The sequence below is a fragment of the Rhincodon typus genome, chromosome 8 (genome assembly GCF_021869965.1).
Source record: "Rhincodon typus isolate 14 chromosome 8, sRhiTyp1.1, whole genome shotgun sequence".
NCBI lineage: Eukaryota > Metazoa > Chordata > Chondrichthyes > Orectolobiformes > Rhincodontidae > Rhincodon > Rhincodon typus.
In genome coordinates this window covers 9,529,243-9,552,041 of record NC_063339.1, presented here as the reverse complement: position 1 = coordinate 9,552,041, position 22,799 = coordinate 9,529,243, and the positions used below count along the sequence as shown (strand labels likewise).

General features: G+C 44.0%; 1 protein-coding gene across 1 annotated transcript in view; it reads left to right on the top strand.

The window, feature by feature from the left end:
* Positions 1 to 22,799, top strand: part of nrxn3a (neurexin 3a) — a 1,856,693-nt gene that overhangs the window by 970,679 nt on the left and 863,215 nt on the right. Inside the window, 1 exon segment of the mRNA XM_048600025.1 lies at positions 20,447 to 20,476. Coding sequence (XP_048455982.1) covers positions 20,447 to 20,476 — 30 coding nt within the window.

Below are 22,799 nucleotides of genomic sequence, written 5' to 3'. Positions count from 1 at the left end.
ATACACCACATCAACCGCTTTACCCTCATCCACCTGTTTGGTCACCTTCTCGAAGAACTCAATAAGGTTTGTGAGGCACGACCTACCCTTCACAAAACCGTGTTGACTATCCCTAATCAAATTATTCCTCTCTAGATGATTATAAATCCTATCTCTTATAATCCTTTCCAACACTTTACCCACAACCGAAGTAAGGCTCACTGGTCTATAATTACCAGGGTTGTCTCTACTCCCCTTCTTGAACAAGGGGACAACATTTGCTAGTCTCCAGTCTTCTGGCACTATTCCTGTAGACAATGACGACATAAAGATCAAAGCCAAAGGCTCTGCAATCTCCTCTCTAGCTTCCCAGAGAGTCCTAGGATAAATCCCATCCGGCCCAGGGGACTTATCTATTTTCACACTTTCCAGAATTGCTAACACCTCCTCCTTATGAACCTCAATCCCGTCTAGTCTAATAGACTGTATCTCAGTATTCTCCTCGACTACATTGTCTTTTTCCTGTGTGAATACTGACGAAAAATATTCATTTAGCACCTCTCCTATCTCTTCGGACTCCACGCACAACTTCCCACTACTCAAAGTATCTTCTCAAAGTATCAGGTTGGCTACTTCACTGTAGTAGGGTTTGTTGTCCTATCATGCAGAACCGAGAGTAATTTCAGTCAGTGCTGTTTCTGAAGCTCATGACGCCTCTCAATACCATTACAGTTGACTTGTCTGGCTTCCATTGGTTTGGTGGACTTCAACCTGGCTGACAGCAATGATTTACTTTAAGTACCACGAGGTGTAATTCTCTCCATGCTCACCAATGGTGTTCCCCTCCGCTCCATAGGGTTATAGAGACCTACAGCACAGATGAAGGCCTTTCTACCCATCGTGTCCACACTGGTCGAAAAGAACTACCTGTTCTAATCTCTCTGTCTTTCTCACTTTCTCTCTCTATCTCTCTCCTCACTTTGTCTCTCTATGTCTCCCTGTGTGTCTGTCTCTCTCTCGGTCTCTCCCCCTCTCTCTCTCTCCTCACTTTCTCTTTTCTCTCTCTCTGTTACTCGATGTCTCCCTTTCTCTCTGCTCACTTTTTGTTGGTGTGTCTCTCTCTCTCTCTCTTGCACTTTCGGTCTCTGCCTTTTCTCTCTATCTCTCTCACTGTCTCTGTCCGTCATTCTGTCTTTCTCTGGTCTGCTGAGGAAACTGAGGTGGTGCATAGCTGCAATCTATAGAATTACGTGTCAGTGTTAGTTATGATCCTGGTGGATTGAGGGGTGCAGGGATGATTTGCTGAAGACAGCTTCTTCAGGTGCAGAAGGCAAATTGCCTGAACTGACTTTTTGAGAAGATAGTCTCTGTTATTTTGTAGGCAATCACAGCAACCAATTTGCATAACAACTGTAATCCCTGTTTATATAGTGCCCATAACAGAGCAAAACATGACAAGGTGTTATCAAAACCAATGTGTCTCTGAACCACATGAAGACCCCCATTCTGTACAGACTGTAGCTCAGTGGGTGGCCCTGTCACTTCTGAACCACAGTGGTCAGTTCCAGTCTGGCAAGAATCTTGCCATTTTCATAACATATTTTTATCAGATGCTGGTGTCACTGTCTCGGGCATCATTTTAGCCCATTCTTAATTGCCTAGAGGGCAGTAATGAGTCAAAAACATTATGGTGGATCTGGAGTTGTGTGTCGGCCAGACCAGGTCAGGAGAGCAGATTTCCTTCCCCAAAGGAGATTAGTGAACCAGCTGAGTTTGTTTTTTATGATAATTACCTGGTTACCATTCAAAACGTTAGAACTAGGATCAGGAGAGGCAATTCACAACCTCTCTCCCTCCATCCCGAGCCTGCTCTGTCGTTTAATACGATCATGACTGATCTCATCTCGGCTACAACCCCACTTTCCTGCTCACTCTCCCTAACCCTTCCCTCATTGAAGATCTGTCCCTCTTCTTCAATTTACTCAGACTCCTGGCCAGCACCACACTCTGGGACAGTGAACTCCACAGGTTCATGACCCTTTGAGAAAAGTAATTCCTCCTCACCTCTGGTTTAAATTAGGTTTATTTTTTATTCGATTCAAATTCATGTTAGGATTTGAACCTATGACCCCATAACATTAGCCTGGGGTTCGAGTTTACTGGTCTAGTGACATTACCGCCAGGCCCTTTAAAATTGTACTCTTTGAATGTGTAGACAGCTTGTCCCATGAGCATACATGGCTTTCATGCTGTATGTTGTGGAGAGAACACTGCAGAAACTCAGCACATCTGGCCACATTTGTTGAAAGAGAGAGAAGCAGAGTTAATGTTTTGAGACTGGTGGGATTCTTCTTCAAACACATGCAGTCATAGAGTTATACAGCATGGAAACAGACCCTTCTGCCCAACTCGTCCATGCTGACCAAATATCTTAAATAATTCTGGTCCCATTTGCCAGCATTTGGCAAATATCCCTCTAAACCCTTCCTATTCATATACCCATCCAGATGCCTTTTAAATGTTGTAATTACATCAGCCTCCACCACTTCCTCTGGCAGCTCATTCCATACAGGCACCACCCTCTGTGTGAAAAGATTGCCCCTTAGGCCCCTTTTATATCTTTCCCCTCTCACTTTAAATCTATGCCTCCTAGTTTTGGACTCCCCCATCCTGGGAAAAAGATGTTTGCTATTCACCCTATCCATGCATCTCATAATTTTATAAACCCCTGTAAAGTCACCCCTCAGCCTTCGATGCTCTCTGTAAATTAAATCCACCAAACGCTAACTCTGTTTCTCTCTCCACGGATGCCACCAGACCTGCTGAGTTTCTTCAGCATTTCCCTGTGTGATTGTTACAGTTACCATTTGTTTTCATCACAGGGTTGGCTCGGTGGCTTGTTGGTTAGCACTGCTGCCTCACAACACCAGGGACCCAGGTTCAATTCCAACCGCAGGCAACTGTGTGGAGGTTGCATATTCTCCCCTGTGTCTGCATGGGTTCGCTCCAGTTTCCTCCCACCGTCCAAAGATGTGCAGGCTAGGTGCATTGGCAATGCTAAATTGCCAGTAGCATTCAGGGATATGCACATTATGTGTGTTATAGGGGGATGGGCCTGTGTGGAATGCTCTAAGGGTTGGTGTGGACTTGTTGGGCCAAAAGGCCTGTTTCCACACTGTCGGGAATCTATGATCTGCAGTATTTTGCTTTTATTGATATAGCTCCTCTCTTCTTTTACTTGCCAAATGATGCTTATTGACATGGACCGACAATTCAGCAGATTTTTTTTTCTCAGACAGTGGGCTTTCCCTTCCTGCTTGTGCCAGCTGATAGCGTGAAAGAGAATGCATGCAGTGTTTTCTGGCTCGAGGCAAGACTTCCATCCTGTCACATACAAGGACTTTTCACCTCAGGACAGTGGATCCTGCCAGTCTATAGTCTCAGCAGCGCCACCAGGACTGGTGGCTACTTCTAAGACTGCAAGCCATCCCAGAGTCAAAGTGCTAGAGCTGGAAAGCAGTGTTTAAGAGGTTATTTTGTCCTTTGATTTTGAAGAGAAGTTAAGGTACTGAACTGTCTATTTGGAAAGTCAATAAAGTAAACAGCTTGTGAAGCCTTGTATGTTTTTTAAAGTTGGAACAATGGAAGCAGCCTGAATGGGTGTGGTCAAGCTTCCACAGGACCAAGATTTTTAGTTTCTTAGTTTTTCAGTAGCAGTTATTTTTGGGTCCGTTGCTGCAGTACATATCTCCCTGCTACACTCTTTCAGAGTTTTCTCTTGATTTTTATTTACCTCCTGATCTGCTGGAAGTGCATGTGAGACAATCTGTTTTCTGAATTTGCCTTTTGTCAAGGGTGTGTTTATAGTATGTTACTATATTGGAACAGTTAATTAGTAATAATTACTGGATCTATTATTCTTTTAATTTTTTCAATAGAGTTACAGCTAAGTCAATTCTTTCCTTTATTTTTGCTGTTGTTGCATTTTAACTATAGTGTTTGAATAAAGTGTGTTTCGCTTAATGTTGAGTAGTTTGAACAATCAAATTGCATCTGGAATGTAACAGCTTACACTTACCTTTAAAAGAAGAAAAAGTTAGGGTTAAAATATTTTGAGGGGGTTTGCTCTGGTCGATAGCAGCAGATAGCTACCAGGGGCCGTGGTGGAGGAAGAGTGTGCCATGGCTGGAATGGAAGACAAGGGACATTTGGAGAGGGGGGGGATGCGTAGGCCGGGATACCAGGAGTGTGGATATTGTGAGTTGAAGGGCAGCTGTGATGCAGAATCGAGGGCTGAAACCTTTGGGGCGAGAGTGAGTGACCTTGAAACGTGACCCCTGATGCAGACTCCCCATGGCACCCCCCCCACCCCTGTTCTGAACCACTGTGCCCCACCCTCGATCAGGCGTACCTGGGAGGTTCTCACCTGTCTCTGAACCCTTCCCACTGTCCTCTGTATTGAGGCTGGAGTAGCAAGTGGACATTATTGGATCACTTGAGACTCTAAAGTTTGGCATGAACAGGCAACTCAACCTTGCCCTGTAAGTTGCAGAGCAGATTCTGTCAGATGGTGACATCCCTCTCAGGTTAGGAGGAGGTCTCTTACAAGTACCCCTTGGCTGCAAACCCACCGCTGAATACTTGTGGGTAGAGAGAGTGGGGGAGCATCCAAGCTGCTGCTGCCGTATACCCACAAGGCCTAAGAATAGTGAAATCCTCCAGTGTCTGCAATCCATGCCATCAGAATTAGAAAAGAGAAAAATGTCTGGAGAGAGTAGTAAATGGTACTTTATGGTTTGCGCTCCCTGGCACCAACAGAAACAGAAAACATAAATGTGTTGGGAAGTGTGTTTGATTCTCTTACATGCTTAAAGATTTGAAAGACATTATAAACCACTCAAATTAAAAACTGAGTTCTGAAGAAGTGTCACCGGACACAAAGTGTTAACTCTGTTTTTTCCCTTCACAGATACTGCCAGACCTGCTGAGCTTTTCCAGCAACTTTGTTTTTGTTCCAAACAAAAACTGCTCCTGCAGGTGACAGCATGATTTGAATTCATGTTGTCAGTTGAATTCCATGTAACCCAATCTCGGGTACTATTCATATAAAACACTTGGAAAATGTTTCTGGCTGTGATATATGCCTCAGGAAAGAGAGAGCTCAATTATTGCTCCCATTCGGAAAAAAATCCTGCCATAATGAAACTCCTTGGATTTTTTCCCTGCAGTCTTGATGACATACATTTGTTGAGCCATCTCGATATGTAGAAATGAAATGCCAAAGTTATTAAAATTTGATCTCTTTTATTGGACCAATATTTTACAGCCTACCACAGAAGTGAGTTCATGAGATGCTAAAATTGACTGTGTACTTTTTGCAAACAAGGGAACCTATCTTGTACAAATTTATTTTGTCTTGAATTATTTAAAACTCTTTTATGGCTATTGCCTTGTCAAGGTCGTCGATCCTCGATGTGATTAAGCTGTCTCTGAAATTAGTTTACTAGCTATAGTTGCTGGAGAAGATGACGGTTGTCTATCATGACCATTGCACGAACCTTTCTATGGTCATCAAGTAGATTTGTGGATGAAAGTACGTTCATCCCCTGGCAAGAATGGCCTGCCTAGAATCATAGAATCCCTACAGTGTAGAAGCAGGCCATTCAGCCCCATTAAGTCCACACTGACCCTCCAAAGAGCATCCCACCAAAACCCACCCAATCCCTGTATCCCTGCATATCCCATGGCCAGTCCACCTAACCTGGACATTTTTGGACTGTGGGAGCAGACACGGGGAGAACGTGCAATCTCCATACAGACAGTTGCCCAAGGGTGGGATCGAACCCAGACCCCTGGCCCTGTGAGGCAGCACTGAGCCACCATGAGTCAAAGGCTTTGGGTATGCAACCTGAATGCACATCAATGTGAGAATTTATATTAATGTTTAAATGTGTACCTTTGTCTGGAAGAGGCGGAAGAGTCATGTACCATCTTGGTTATCAAATTTGTCCCAGCAAGCACTGTGTCATCATGGTGAATAAACATGACACATAGGATCAAGTTGGATTCTGTGATTATTGCAATCGCTTTTGTTTAACATTTATTTTTTTTAATTTGACTTGTAGACTTTGGATGTTGCTGGCTGGGTCAGCATTTACTGTCCGTCTCTAGTTGCCTTGCAAGAGGTGGTGGTGTTTGGTCGTCTCTGTGCACTAGGAGTACAATATGTTGAAATTTGCTTGGCTGAAGCTGAACGTGATCCAGTCCTCCATGTATGTAGGGTCCCTGATTTACCAACGCAATCTCATACAGGAATGTAATGTGAAGAATCCAACGTATGAACATTTCCTGTACTTCTGAACACCTGCTTTACATTGTCCCGCATTGTGTTCTGACTTGCGTACAAATCCATTTGCAGTAGATGCACCATAGAAAGCATCTTATCTGGATGCATCACAGTGTGGTTTAGCAAATGCTCTTCCCAAGATTGCAAGAAACTACAGAAAATCATGAACACAGCCCAGTCCATCACATAAACCAGCCTTCCTTCCATCAGCTCCATCTATACTTCCCACTGTCTTGGGAACGCAACCAACATAATCTAAGACCCTTCCCACCCCAGTTGTACTCTCTTCCACCCTCATCCATCAGGCAGAAGATACAAAAGTTCAAATACACATACGAATAGATTCAAGAATAGCTTCTTCCCTGCTGTTACTGGACTTCTGAATGGAAATCTCAAATTTAATGTTGATCCCACTCTTTGTGCACCTTCTCTGCAGCTGTAACATTCTGTTCCTCAGAGAACGCAAGAAGTGCAGATGCTGGAGTCAGCATTGATACAGTCTGTGGAGCTGGAGGAACACAGCAGGTCAGGCAGCATCAGAGGAGCAGGAAAGTTGATGTTTCAGGTTTACATCCTTCAGCAGGACTGGTCAGGAGGAAGGGAGCTCAGAAATAAATAGAGGGAGGTGAGGTGGGGCTGGAGGGAAGGTAGTGGGATGGTGATAGGTGGATGCAGTTTGGGAATAGTGGAGATTGGTCAGTGGGAATGCTGGGGAAGAAGATAGACAGGTTGTGTAAGACCAAGGAGGCGGAAATGACAGGGGGGGTTGGACATCAGATGAGGCTGGGGGTGGGGAGATTTTAAAACTGGTGAAGTCTATGTTCAGGCCATCGGGCTGTAGGCTCCCGAGGTGGAATATGAGGTGTTGCTCCTCCAGTTTGTTTGTGGCATCATTGTGACCTGGAGGAGGCCCAGGATGGACATGTTGACTAGGGAGTGGGAGGGGGAGTTAAAATGGTTGGCAACTGGAAGATGTTGTTGATTATAGCGCTCAGAGCGCAGATGCTCCATGAATTGATCACTGAGTCTGAGCTTGGTCTCACCAACATAGAGGAGACCACATCGGGAGCAACGGATACATTAGACCAGGTTGGAGAATGTACAGGTGAACCCCTGTTGGATTTGGAAAGATTGTTTGGGCCTTGGATGGAGGTGTGAGGGGGGAGGTGTAGGAGCAGGTGTAGCACCTCCTGCAGTTGCAGGAAAGGGTGGGGTTAGTGGGGAGTGTGGAACAGACGAGGGAGTCGCGGAGTGAGCCGTCCCTACGAAAGGCACATAGGGGTGGGAAGGGAAATAGCTCTTTGATTGTGGAGTCAGATTGTAGTTGGTGGAAGTGGTGGAGGATGATACACTGGATGTGGAGGGCACAATGACGCCACATGCAAACTGGAGGAGCAACACCTCATATTCTGCCTGGGGAGCCTACAGCCCGATGGCCTAAACATGGAATTCACTAGTTGCAAAATCTCCCCACCCCGGCCTCTTCCCATGATCAACCCTCCCTCTCATCCCCGTCTCCTTGACCTAACTCAACCTGTCCATCTTCTCTCCCACCTATCCGCCCTACCCTTCCCACTGACCAATCCCTACCACCCTCTACCTGCACCCACCTATCCCCATCCCACCTACCTTGCCCCAGCCCCACCCATCCTTTTTATTTCTGAGCTCCCTTCCCCCTCCCCAGCCCTGATGAAGGGTGTAAACCCGAAACGTTGACTTTCCTGCTCCTCTGTTGCTGCCTGACCTGCTGTGCTCCTCCGGCTCCACCCTGTATCGACATTGTATTCCTTGCTCTGTTCTATGACCCTAATGCACTTTGTATGGTTATGATCAGCCTGTACTGCAGGCAAAACAAAACTTTCACTGTACCTCGGTATGTGTGACAATAATCAATTCAATCAAATCAAATGAAATGGAGTCCAGAATGGAACCTGTTCACAATCCAATGGCTGCCCATACATCCTCAAGTGTGACTTTCTACCAGAGACTGGTGGGCAGCAGTAATGAGTGCATCAATTGTTTGCTCATTGCAGTGAGCCACTTCTATTGCCCCTAGGAACTTGTTGGCTGAGATAACCAATACATAGAGACTGGATGCAAAGCTGCAGCCAGATCATCCATGCAAGGTCAAGCAAACTAAAGTTAGGCTGTCACACTAACACATGAAGAAATCCTCCAGAGTTTTGACCCGCTGTGCTGCGCCTATTTCCCTTTCAGCTTATTTCTCTCCAGTTGTCCAGGAATTATACATGTTTTAAATCACTCAGCTTCAACAGCGGTTTTCAAAAGAGAGAAAATAGGATGTATGTTTTATTGGCTGCATTAGCATCCAGCGTTTGGCACATCCTCATTTAACTAAATCCAGTGCCAGTGACAGGCGATGAAGGGCCAGGAGATTTATGTGTGATTGGAGCATCAATCAATCAGCCCTGCTGTGCTGACTTGAAGTGACTCTGTTATAACAGAAGGAAGCATAAGGGAGATGATGGTCGATTTGCAAGGAGACAGTCGAGTGTGCAGATTTGAACTGAGCGGTGAAAAGTCACTACATGTACAAAATATGATTAGCACAGTGAGTCCATAACACTCAATCCGAAAGAGAGTTCTGGTCATCTACTTCTGGAGAAATAAGAAATTGTTCAAGTCTCCTTGATAACTAAAGATAAGATGGGCTGAGGAGAGGGATTATTAAATCCATGGTAGCAAAACAAGATTTACATACAGTGGGGAGGCAATAGTCAAATAATATTATGACTGGACTCTTAATTGAGAGACCCAGATAACATTCTGGGGAACCTGGGTTTGAATCCCACCATGGCAGATGGTGGAATTTGAATTCAATTAAATATCTGGAATTAAGAATCTAACGATGAGCATCAGTCCATTGTCGATTGTCAGGAAAAACCCATCTGTCCTTTAGGGAAGGAAACTGTCATCCTTACCTGATCTGGCCTACATGAGACTTCAGACCCACAGCAATGTGGTTGAATCTCAACTGCCCTCTGGGCAATTAGGGATGGGCAATAAATGCTGCCTGGCCACTGACGGCCTCATCCCATGAATGAATTAAAAAACATTGGCCAAATTCCAATCTTTTATTCTGTTAAGCAGAGATAACTCTGCAACCATTGCCCTAACAGGAATGGTAATCCAACACAGTCAAAGCATGAAAAAGTTAACTGGTGCTCTATGTTGAAAACCTATACTTGCTGTTGATGCATATCCAGCAATAGCCTAGTGTATCCAAAACCCTGATCGTCTCACAAGCCATGTCCAAGTTAGATCATTGGAATGCAGACTGGAGGATATAGGTTGAGGATTGTGAAAGACAAATTGAGGATAGCCATCCAGAGGTAGTACTTTGCAGAGTGAGTGGTGAATGGTTGGAATGGGGTTACCAGGACAAGCCGTTGAGTCCAGGACGTTTTTTGATAAATAGCTTGAGTCGTAAGGTGTATAAGGTATCCACAAAGGGGAAGTCATGCAGGCTTATTAAGACCTATTAGATTAAGACCAGTGTCATCCCCAGAGGAAAAGGCTGTCTCTGAACTCGTTGGCCAACATTTACGCCTCAATCAACATCACGAAAAAAATTGCAGATTATCTGGTCGTTAATCATATTGCTGCTTTGTTGGGAGCTTGCTGTGTGCGTGGTGCCTGTTAAGTTTCCTTCTCTTCAACAGTGAGCGCACTTCAGAAAAACTTCAATGTCTGTTTCACATTGAGGCACCCTGAGGTCATAAAATGCAAGTCTTTCTTATTGAATATCTGGATAAACAAAACAAGATGTACCCACAGTACTGTACCTTGCTTCTGAAGCCGATCAATCAATGTCTTATGCAAAGAAGGGTAAGTAACAAAATTGATAGTGGAAGCATAAAGGGTGAATTTGCAGGGTTAAATATTCATCACAGTTCATTTGGCACAGTGCTTGGTGCATTGTGTTTTTACATGAAGTGCAGGAATCTTGTAATGTCCCCTAGCCAACAACCCTCAATTTTTAAAAACTGAAAGAGCTGTAAATCAGGAACATAAACAGAAGTTGCTGGAAAAGCTCCGCAGGTCTGGCAGCATCTGTGAAAGAAAAAAATCAGAGTTAACATTTTGGATGCAGTGACCCTTCCTCAGTGTCATCCCCAGATTTTTATTTTTACTTTATTCATCCAGCAGATATGGGGGTTGTTGCCTGCTGGGCCAGAAGACAGTTAAGAGTCAACCACATTGCTGTGATATCTGATTGAATTTTATCTGTGGGTCTTGAGTCACATATAGGCCAGGCCAGGTAAGGATGGCAGATTTCCTTCCTTAAAGAGCACTGATTGGGTGGTTACCATCTGGCTGGATTTTTATGGAATTCAAATTTCACCATCTGCTCTGGGGGGATTTGAAACTATGACCCCAGAATATGGGTCTGGAGGTTGTGGATTATGGCTACACCTTTGTCTGTCCTTAATCCTGGAACTCTGCCAACTCTGACCTCTGAGATTTTAATAGCTTCACCATTTCTGCCTGCAACTTCATCACCTGCAGTCTATAAGTCAGAAGTAACAATGACATCAGGTTATAGTCTAACAGCTTTATTTGAAATCCCAAGTTTTCATTGCCTTGCTGCCTTGTCAGGTGAAGTGCACTCCAAAAGCTTGTGATTTCAGATAAACCTATTGGGCTATAACCTGATGTCGTGTGATTTCTGACTTTGTCTACCCCAATCCAACACCGGCACCTCCACATCGCGGCTGCAGCTTCTCAGGTCTGGAATTTCGTCTCTAAACATCTCCAACTCTCTTCTTCTCTGGCCTCCTTTAACCAAGTCCTTGAAATTCACTTCTTTGACCAAGCCTGGGATTTCTTGTTTTCAAAGTTTCCTCCATGGCACTCCTGTGAAGCGCCTTGGGTAATTTTACTGCAGTTAAGGTACTATCAAAATGCAGATTGTTTACGTCATTTTATACCCTTTCCAAGAATAGGTTTCCTTTGATATCTGATTGAAGTTTACCTTTAACTGACTTATACTTTGGAACTCTGAACCAACCGTCTTCTTTCTCTTTATACATAATGCATAGATGGTGGCACAATGGCTTGCACAGCTGCCTCACAGCCCCAGGACCTCGATTCGATTCTACCCTCAGCCAACTATCTATGTGGAGTTTGCACAATCTCCCCGTGTGAGCGTGAGTTTCCTCCGGGTGCTCCGGTTTTGTCCTACAGTCCAAAGATGTGCAGGCTAGGGTGGATGCGCCGTGCTACGTTACCCATAGTGTCCAGGGATTTGCAGGGTAGGTGGATTAGCCATGGGAAATGTAGGGTTGTAGAGATACGGTAGAGTTGGGATGCTGTTTGGAGGGTCAGTGTGGACTCAATAAGCTGAATGGCCTGCTTCCACACTGCAGGGATTCTATGAAATAATTTCTTTCTAAGCTATTAAAGGTTGCCTACAGTTCAAAAAAGATTATCAAGCTTCTCTCTAGCCTCAGAGATTCAGTTTTACATATTTCAAGATTCTCTCCCTACTAGGACCTTACAGGTGAGAACTGTGCCAAAGATTCCCAGGCAATTTTCTGCTCTAGTTCTTCTTGATCTGAGTCCTAGATTACACTTTTTTTAATGCTGCGTTTGTTTTTTTTTTGGACAAAGATTAGCTTGTAGCTGGCCCTTAGATGGCAACAATGATACAAGTGATCAGTCAGCCAGGACAAAATAGACACTGCAATAATGCTAATGAATTGCTGTGTAACATTCCTGAAAGTCATGTTTGCTCTCCAAGTATTGCGTAGTGCAGTAATCCATCTGTGGACAGCACCTATTGAGAGGGCTGGAGGCAGAAACAACGAAATATAGAAACTAACAGCAGGTGTGGGCCATTCGGCCCTTCAAGCCTGTTCCATCATTCAGTATGATCATGGCTGATCATCCATCTCAGCCCCCTGTTCCTGTCTTCTCCCGTACCCTTTGATCCCTTTAGCCCTCAAAACAATGTCTAACCCCTTGAAATCTTTCAATTGGTTTGCCTCAACCCCTTTCTGTGGCTGAGAATTCCACAGGCTCCCCACCTCCTGGGTGAAGAAATTTCTCCTCGTCTCAGTGTTAAAATGGCCTGCCCTGTATCCTTAAACTGTGTCCCTTGGTACTGGATTCTGCTGTCCTCAGGAGAATCCTTCCTGCATTTCCCCTGTTAGAATTTCATCGGTTTCTATGGGAACCCCCATCATTTTTCTAAACTCCAGTCAGTACAGGCCTAACCAATCTAGTCTCTCTTCATATGTCAGTCCTGCCATTCCCAGGAATCAGTCTGATAAACCTTTGTTGCACTCCCTCCATCGCCAGAGCATCCGTCCTCAGGTAAGGCACACAGTATCCCAGCTGTGGTCTCAGTAAGGCTTATACAATTGCAGCAAGAAATCCCCACTGAACTCAGGCATAAAAAGACCCATGTTCAGAATGAATTACTTAAGAAGGAAGTCAGGAAATTTTATGAGCAATTGACGGGTGCTGGTCAGAAGCAAAAAAGCCCAAGCAGAGGGTGCAAACTGGTTTTGGGAGGTATTCATCTGGAACGCTGAAATGCCCTTCAAAATCCAGAACAAAAACAGAAGTCGCTGGAAAAGCTCAGCAGGTCTGGCAGCATCTGTGGAGAAAAAAAAAATCAGAGTTAACGTTTCGGGCCTGGTGACCCTTCTGTTCCCTTCAACGTCTGCTGTCCCAGGGCAGAGTTTGGGTTGCCAAGACTTGCTTGGTTGACTGAGTGGAGGTTTCATCAATTGTCCTGCCACTTTGAACCAGCCCACCATTTGGAAATCTACAAATCGTCCATCCACCACACTCCTGCTAACCCTCAGTCAATTGGACATGGAGCAGACATTTTTGTGCCCAACTGAATTGATCTCGAACACTCCTAGAATCATAGAGTCATAGAGTTGTACTGCATGGGAACAGCCCCTTCGTCCATGCTGCCCAAGTATCCGAAATTAATCATAAGAACATAAGAACTAGGAGCAGGAGTAGGCCTAATCTCGTCCCATTTGTCAGCATTTGGCCCATATCCCTCTAAAACCTCGTACTCATGTGTCCATCCAAATGCCTTTTAAATGTTGCAATTGTACCTAACTTCCTCCGGCAACTCATTCCATATGCACCAGCCTCTGAGTTGCCCCTCAGGACCCTTTTTAAATCTCTTCCGTCCCATCTTAAACCTATGCCCTCTAGTTTTGGATTCCCCCTACCTTGGGAAAAAGACTTAGGGGTGGCACAGTGGCTCAGTGGTTAGCACTGCTGCCTCACAACCCCAGGGACACGCATTCAATTCCACCCTTGGGTGACTGTCTGTGTGGAGTTTGCATGTTCTCCCTGTGTCTGCGTGGGTGTCCTCCAGGTTCTCCGGTTACCTCCCACAGTCCAAAGATGTGCAGGTTAGGTGGATTGGCCATGCTAAATTGCCTGTAATGTTCAGGAATGTGTAGGTTAGGGGGATGGGTCTGGGTGGGATGCTCCAAGGGTCAGTGTGGACTTGTTGGGCCAAAGGGCCTGTTGGCACACTGCAGGGATTTTATGATCTATTCACCCTATCCATGCCACTGTCATTACTTTTCCTTGTTAAGCTCTTTCGCAAATTACTTTGCAATTAGTGAATGAACATCTTCAAAGAAAATGAAGTAAGTAACATTCTGTTTATAACACACCGAGGATGTTTGCTTGCAGCAGTGTACTGAAGATTAATCTTCAATTGCTGAAGATGCCAAAGGCACTGAAAGAGTTGGCAACTCTCTTCCAGTTTGGAGATCATACAGCTATGCTGGTCTGCAGTATGTATCAGTACGGCAATCAATAAATTTAAACTGTTTTTTGTAGGAAGGAACACCAGTTATCTTGGGTAGAAATGTAGGTGTCACTCAGTCGTTTCAAACAGAATTTTTTTCACCCGCCCTTGTCTTCTGCTGTGTTGATTTGTAGAATTTGCTAGAAGTTGCCTTCTCGATTTTTTCTTTATTTTATTTCATTGTCATAATTTAGATAACGGCATTCAAGTTAAAATCATTAAATTTGCTATTTTCTCAGAAGACTTGGTGAACTGCCCATACAGTTTTTGACTGAAATTGAGGCAATCCCTTAATCAGAACTGAAACACATCAGGTCGGTGATTAGAAAGATTCTCAACTTTTTTTTTTAATGGGCTGGAACAATCATGAGAAAAAACATCTTGCCAACTCTGGTAGCGCAAATGGCCTTTTCTCTTTATTTTTCCAAGGGATGTGACCATTGTAGGTGAGGTCATCATCGGTTATCCATTTCTAATTGCTGTTGAACTGAGTAGCTTGTCAGGCCATTTCAGAGGGTGGTTAAGAACCAGCAACATTAGTGTGGCTTTAAAGTCACATGTTGGCTGGAACAGGCAAGCACAGCAGATTTCTCTTCCTCAAGGAAATTAACAAATCAGGTAGGTTTTTTTTAACAACAATTGGTGCTCTGAAATGAACTTACAGTGGTGACCATCCTGACCCATGTTCCATGTTGTGTGCCTTAGCCAACCAAAGGTGCTAATATCTGAATTAGAATTAGAATTAGGTTTTATTGTCACGTGTACTCAAGTACAGGAGCACAGTGAAAAGTTTACAATATCGCCTCTCATGCGCCACCTTCGGTACAAAGTACCTTGGTACAAATCTTAGATACAAAACAGAGAGATAAAGAAAAAAACAGTTGCATTAGCTTACAGTGATTCACAGCATAAGTTAGAAATAAGACATAGTTAAAAAAATAAACATTACAGGTAAACATTCCATTGCATCAGCACAGGGGGTCCCACAATAAAATTGTGAGGGGCATAGATAAGGTGGATGGGGAACGCTTTTCCCCACAGTAGGGGTGTCTGAAACTAGAGGGCATAGGTTTAAGGTGAGAGGGGAGAGATACAAAAGGGTCTGGAGGGGCAATTTTTTTCACATAGAGGGTGGTGAGTGTCTGGAACGGGCTGCCAGAGATGGAGGCGAGTACGATTTTGTTATTTAAGAATCATTTGGACAGGTACATAGATGGGATAGGTATGGAGGGATATGGAGCAAACACAGGTAAATGGGATTGGTTTAAATTGTAAAAACTGGGCAGCATGGACAGGATGAGCTGAAGGGCCAGTTACCATGCTGTAAACCTCTATGACTCTATGACGTGGTCTGACCAGCCTCACAAGCGCTTACTGACCACCCTGGTCCTGAGTCCAACAACTATCTCCGCTCTGCTCCATGTCTCCAGCCCACTCCACACGACTCAACACTCATTTTCAATGGGCAAATTCTGCTTTGCATGTAATAGTTTACACCCAACAATCTATAACAACACTGCCCTTTAACATACAATTCGCAAGGCTGTTAATTTTACACACAAACTCCCTTGTGAATTTATCCAGAATTGCTCATCGGTTCAGTTTGTGCAGAAATCCTGCTCTCATCCACCCTTGTCTTCTGCCATATTGATTTGTAGGATTGGGTAAAAGTCGGCGATTCGTTTTTTTCCCCTTTATTTTATTTCATCGTCATAATTTAGATAAAGGCACACAAGTTAAACTCATTAAATTGGCTATTTTCTGAAAAGACTTATTGAGCTGCCCATCAAGGAAACATACTGAAAGGAGAAAATCCATCTGTTTGTTATAGCTATGTGACCTTCAGGCAACCTGCACATAGTTTGCTTTAAGCTTGAGCAGTGCCCAAGGAGCCATCAATCACCTTATGTTTGCAGTTCGAATTTATAGTATAAACCAACACATAAAGTCGTACAATCAATATGGTGCTTTCTTCCTGTGAATTGTTTGGTTTCCCCTGATTACCTTCTTGTGCATGGCTTTTATGAGTTTGAGTGTGCTGATGGATAGTCTAAATAGAATGTCTTTCAATTGGAAATTTACTGATTTTGCAGCAGTCAGAAGTAAATGTCTGAGGGGGAATCTTTCTGAGGGGAAATGACCCTGCGGCCTGAGGGAGATAGTTTAGACCCTCGCACCATCACCAGCAAGCAGAGAGCTTGCCTTAAGGCTTCAGTCTTTGGCTGTATTGATTGGGGTATTATTAAACTGCCATGGGCTTACAACTTGCAGTCGCTTCCTGAGACTTTCAAACTAGGTTTGTCTCGTTACTCATTGAGAGCATTTCTGCGAACATTTGAATGGCATGAAATTGTCACTTTTCGTTGTCTGTCTCCCTGAGGACAGAACTATCCCTCAAGCTCAAACTTTATGACTGTGATCTGGTAATGGCCCTTATTTGAATTAAGTAGGGAAAGTGACGATTTATTGCAGACTTTCAAAGCAAAACACAGAATTTCTGATAGTTAAGCTGCCCCTCACTCTTGTCGTGATGATAGAATGGGTGTCGATCAAGATACTAATTTTGAAAAGAATTAGACCAGTTAGCAAACCAAATTCTAAGATTGGGCACAAAATTCAAGGGGTAAATGGATTAAATAAAAATTCCCAAAATACACATGACTATTTGCTTTCAACTGTGGAGCCACTCTTCATTAATTCATAGAATGTGGGTGTCTCCAGCTGGGCCAGCATTTATTGCCCATTCCTAATTGCCCAGAGGGCAGTTAAGAGTCACCCACATTGCTGTGGGTCTGGAGTCACATGTAGGCCAGACCAGGTAACGATGGCAGTTTCCTTCCTTAAAAGACATTAATGAACCAGATGGGTTTTTCCCGACAATTGACTTCACAGTTTCATGATCATCATTAGATTCTTAATTCCAGATATTTATTGAATTCAAATTCCACCATCTGCCGTGGTGGGACTCGAACCCAGGTTCCTGGAACATTACGTGGGTTTCTGGATTAACAGTCCAGTGATGATAGCATGAGGTTGTTGCCTCCTCTGTTCCTCTGTTTCTGACTCAACCAAAAGACTCAGATAAAAGCAAAGTATAGTGGACCCTAGAGGTCTGAAGTGAAAAGCTGAAGAAACTCAGCAGATCTGGTAGCATCTTATTTTTAATCTCATTCATGTGGTGAGGGTGTTGTTGGCTAGGCCAGCAATTATTGCCCATCCCTAATTACCCAGGGGGCAGTTAAGAGTTAACCACATTTCATAGAATCCCTACAGTATGGAAACAGGCCCTTTGGCCCAACAAGTCCACACCAACTCGAGGAGCATCCCCCCCACGACCCATCCAATCCACATATCCCTGAACACTACAGGCAATTTAGCACAGCCAATCCACCTCACCTGCACATCTTTGGACTGTGGGAGGAAACCTATACAGTCACAGGGAGAATATGCAGACTCCACATAGACAGTCACCCAAGGGTGGAATTGAACCTGGGTCCCTGGTGCTGTGAGGCAGCAGCACTAACTACTGAGCCACCATTCTGCCCATGAATTTGAATTCAGGATTTGACCCCAGGTCCCCAGAACATTACCTGGGTCTCTGGATGAAGACTCCAGTGATAATACCACTAGGCCATCACCTCCCTCCTCTGTAGAGAGAGAAACAGAAACAGGTTCTGGAGAAAATACATAATGGAATTGAAACATTAATTGTTACTCTCTCTAAGATGCTGCCGGACCTTCTGAGTTTCTCCAACGCTTCTTGTCCTTTTTTTTAAAATTTTACATGTCTCAGAGCCGTCTGCTGCACACATCCCACTGCCATTAGCTGAGCACAACCCTTGTGTTACATGGGGGTACTGTGGTAACTTGCATATCCACCAATCCTCCAGTAATGTGGAAAAGGTTAAAAGATATGTGCAACAGGCAGGGTAGCAACAACACAACCAAATCATTTCAAAGGCTGAGCAGACTGTCCTACCCATAGAATCCTTACAGTGTGGCACCAGGCCATTCTGCCAATTAACCCTAATAAGATCACACCACCCCCTACCCTATCCCTGTAACCCTGCATTTCCCCATGGTCAATCCCCCTAACCTGCACATCTTTGGACTGTGGGAGGAAAAAGGGTGCACCCAGAGGAAATGAGGAGAACATGCAGACTCCACACAGGCAATCAATCACCTGAGGGTGGAATCAAACCTGACTCTCTGGCCTTGTGAGGTAGCAGTGCTAACCACTGAGCCATCATGCCAGCCCCTGTTCCAGGTGGCTGCTATGAAATTCTATAGCGCTTTGGAAAACTAAGCATCAACTGGAGCAGTCATAAAAAGCCCCCAAGTAAAGGGGAATTAAGAAAAAGCCAGGAAAGAGCAGCATGATAGTACGGGTGAAGGTAATGGTGTTGTTCCTGAATGGGATGCAGCATGACATGGAACTCATGGCAGTGAAACATGGCAACCGGCTATGTGTGGTACACACGAACCTCCAATATCCTCCCAGTATTGAACTCTCTACCTTAATCGGGGAAGGGGGCGCGGGGATGAAAGGAGTGCTGGTTTCCATGGAAAGGAATCCTCAGAAATGTGTGTCTCAGTTGCACAGAAGATGCTGCAAATAACATTGATCCTTCTTCCCTCATCCTCAGAACTGAAGACCACTGCCAGAGAAAAGTTCAATGACGAGGCAAGGGCAGAGAGAGTAATATGTCAACCACCTTTCCAATTGTGGGCAGCTTGGACATCAACATACTGTTCACTTTGGAAGATTAACTGCTGCACTCCTCACCCTTCACAATGCTCTGTGATTAAGGGCTTCTGTTAACCATGTCTTACAAGATGCGATCTCATCTCCCTTAATTACGAGCCCGCAGAAGCTTTTAAACCCCTACATCCACTTTAATTGAATGATATCAGCTAATCGGTTGCATCAGTTATCTGAATGCACCCGGGACATATTACTCAAATGTTATTTTGCAACTAAAGCATTTAGTAGAATTTGCACACAGTCCCAATTAATGACACAGTACTGGAGAAGGCAGCCTGAACCATGGGCCCTTATGTGTCACAGAGTTTGAATATTGTTGATAAAATAAGCTCAATATTGTCAGAAATATTCAACTCGAACTCAAAAGGACAATCTGTGAGGTATACCAATGTAAACAGGAAAAAGCATTTAAACACCATGAGATGAAAGTTAGCATTGATTGGCAAGCAGACTCTAGTGGAGGTGTTACCATGGAGAATGCCCCAACTAATGATGGGTGACAGTTTACTGCCAGGCAGGTTACATCTGATTGGTCTAGGCATTGCTTGGAGAAATGATTGTCATTTACTTTGTTAAGTTGAGTACTGCTCTCTCAGACTTTATATATGTTGATTTTCCTCTACTTTGGTGAATTTTCCTGATGAGTATAAGTACGAGGGAGCAAGCTATCCTGGATCTCGTCCTGTGTAATGAGACAGGAATAATTAATGATCTCATAGTTAGGGATCCTCTCGGAAGGAGTGATCGCAGTATGGTCGAATTTAAAATACAGGTGGACCGTGAGAAAGTTAAATCCAGTACCTATGTCCTGCGCTTAAACAAAGGAATGAGGAAGGAGTTAGCTAAGGTAGAATGGGAGCAAAAACTTTATGGTGGGTCAATTGAGGAACAGTGGAGGACTTTCAAATCAATTTTTCACAGTGCTCAGCAGAAGTATATTCCAGTGATAAGGAAGAACCAGTCATGGATGTCTAAGGAAATAAAGGAAAGTATCAGATTGAAAAAACACAAATATAAAAAAGCAAACAGTAGTGGGAAACTAGTAGACTGGGAAATCTTTAAAGACCAACAGAAAGCCACAAAAATGTTATAAAGGAAAGTAAGATAGATTATGAGAGTAAACTACCTCAGAATATAAAAACAGGCAGCAAAAGTTTCTATAAATATGTAAATCGTAAAAGAGTGGCGAAGGTAAACATTGGTCCTTTAGAGGATGAGAAGGCCAATTTAATAACTGGGAATGAGGAAATAGCCGAGACATTAAACAGTTATTTCGTGTCGGTCTTCACAGTGGAAGACGCAAATAACATGCCGAAAACTAATAGCAAGAAGGTTAAAGCAGGTGAGGACCTAGAAACTATCATTATCACTAAGGAGGCAGTGCTGGGCATGCTAATGGGACTAAAGGTAGACAAGTCTCCTGGCCCTGATGAAATGCATCCCAGGGTACTAAAACAGGTGATGGGGGAAATAGCAAATGCACTAGTAATTATTTACCAAAATTCACTGGACTCTGGGGTGGTTCCCGCAGATTGGAAAACAGCCAATGTGACACCACTGTTTAAAAAAGGAAGTAGACAAAAAGCAGGTAACTATAGGCAAGTTAGCTTAACTTTGGTAGTGGGGAAAATGCTTGAATCTATCATTAAGGAAGAAATAGCAAGACATCTGGATGTAAATTGTCCCATTGGGAACACCCAGCATGGGTTCATGAAGGGTAGGTCATGTTTAACTAATTTGGTGGAATTCTTTGAGGACATTACTTGCATGGTGGACAATGGGGAACTTGTGGATGTGGTGTATCTAGATTTCCAGAAGGCATTTGACAAGGTGCCACTCCAAAGGCTGCTACATAAGATAAAGTTGCACGGTATTACAGGTAATGTATTGGCATGGATAGAGGATTGGTTGACCAGTAGAAAGCAAAGAGTAAGGGTAAATGGATGTTTTTCTGGTTGGCGGTCAGTGGCTAGTGGTGTGCCTCAGGGATTAGTGTTGGGACCTCAATTGTTTACAATTTACATAAATGATTTGGAGTTGGGGACGAAGTGTGGTGTGTCAAAATTTGCAGATGACACCAAGGTGAGTGGTAGAGCAAAGTGTGCAGAAGACACTGAAAGTCTGCAGAGGGATATAGATAGTCTAAGTGAGTGGGCAAAGGTCTGACAGATGGAGTACAATGTTGATAAGTGTGAGGTCATCCATTTTGGTAGGAATAACAGCAAAATGGACTATGTTTTAAATGGTAAAAAATTGCAGCACGCTGCTGTGCAGAGGGACTTGGGTGTCCTTGTGCATGAATCGCTGAAGGTGGGATTGCAGGTGCAGCAGGTAATTAAAAAGGCAAATGGAATTTTGTCTGTCATTGCTAGAGGGATGGAGTTTAAAAACAGGGAGGCTATGCTGCAGCTGTATAGGGTCCTGGTGAGGCCACACCTGGAGTACTGTGTGCAGTTTTGGTCTCCTTACTTGAGAAGGGATAAACTAGCACTGGAGGGGGTGCAGAGGATATTCACTCGGTTGATTCCAGAGTTGAGAGGATTGGATTATGAGGAGAGACTGAGTAGACTGGGATTATACTCATTGGAATTCAGAAGAATGAGGGGAGATCTTATAGAAACATATAAGATTATGAAGGGAATAGATAAGGTGGAGGCAGGGAGGTTGTTTCCGCTAGCAGGTGAAACTAGGACTGGAGGGCATTGCCTCAAAATAAAGGGAAGCAGATGTAGGACTGAGGTCAGGAGGAACTTCTTCACCCAAAGGGTTGTGAATCTGTGGAATTCCCTGCCCAGTGAAGCGGTTGAAGCTACCTCGCTGAATGTTTTTAAGGCAAGACTAGATACATTTTTGACCAGTAAAGGAATTAAGGGTTATAGGAGTGGGCGGGTAAGTAGAGCTGAGTCTCAAAGATCAGCCATGATCTTATTAAATGGCAGGGCAGACTCGAGGGGCCGGATGGCGTACTCCTGCTCCTAGTTCTTATGTTCTTATAAGGCATAAAGTTTTGGCAAAGCATGACGCTTTTGAGAAATACTCAAAGTTCTGGACCACCAAAGGACTATACTTCATGGTGTGTTAGATTTCATAACCTCAGTCCCTCAAGCAGTACGAGGTGTGACAATTCAGTCAATGGATAAAGACCAAAAATGTCCTCATGGCATCAGTACAAGGAATGGACAGACTGATACCTCCACACCCTTCTTTGTCTTCTGGAATGCAAGAGTGTTCTGCTCATCGCTTCTTAGTTTATGCCCTTTTAATCTGCAGCTGCGTGAAAGGTAGGGTTCAGGGAGGTTGAAGAGGAGGAAAATGATGATCTTGATGATAAGGAAAAGGGCGATGAGATATGGGCCACTGAGGAAAAGGAAATCCTGCATTTATACACATCCCTTCGTAGCACCTTTCAGAATCCCAGTATACCTCAATTCCTTTAAAGTCAATACAATATTTGGAAGAATGGTCACTATTCTAATGTAGGAAATGCAGCAGCCAGGTTTTGGAGAGTGGTGATGACCAGATAAGTCATTGTAACTGATAACATAGTGTGGAGCTGGAGGAACACAGCAGGCCAGGCAGCATCAGAGGAGCAGGAAAGCTGATGTTTCAGGTCAGGACTGATGTTGATAAAGGGATAAGTATTGACTGGGACAGCAGGCAGAATTCTCCTGCTCTTCTATAAGATTGTGACATGGTCCTGTATGACAGCCTGAGAGGGTAGATGAAGACCCAGATGTCTCACTAAAAACACACACCTTCTGACAGGGCGGGATGCCCTCTGTATTGCCCTGGGCTTATTACCCTGGAGCTCATGTCCACGGGCTGGGGATTCAAAGAGGGATTTGTATCCTCATGTACACGGACTGGGGATTCGAAGAGGGATTTGTATTCTCATG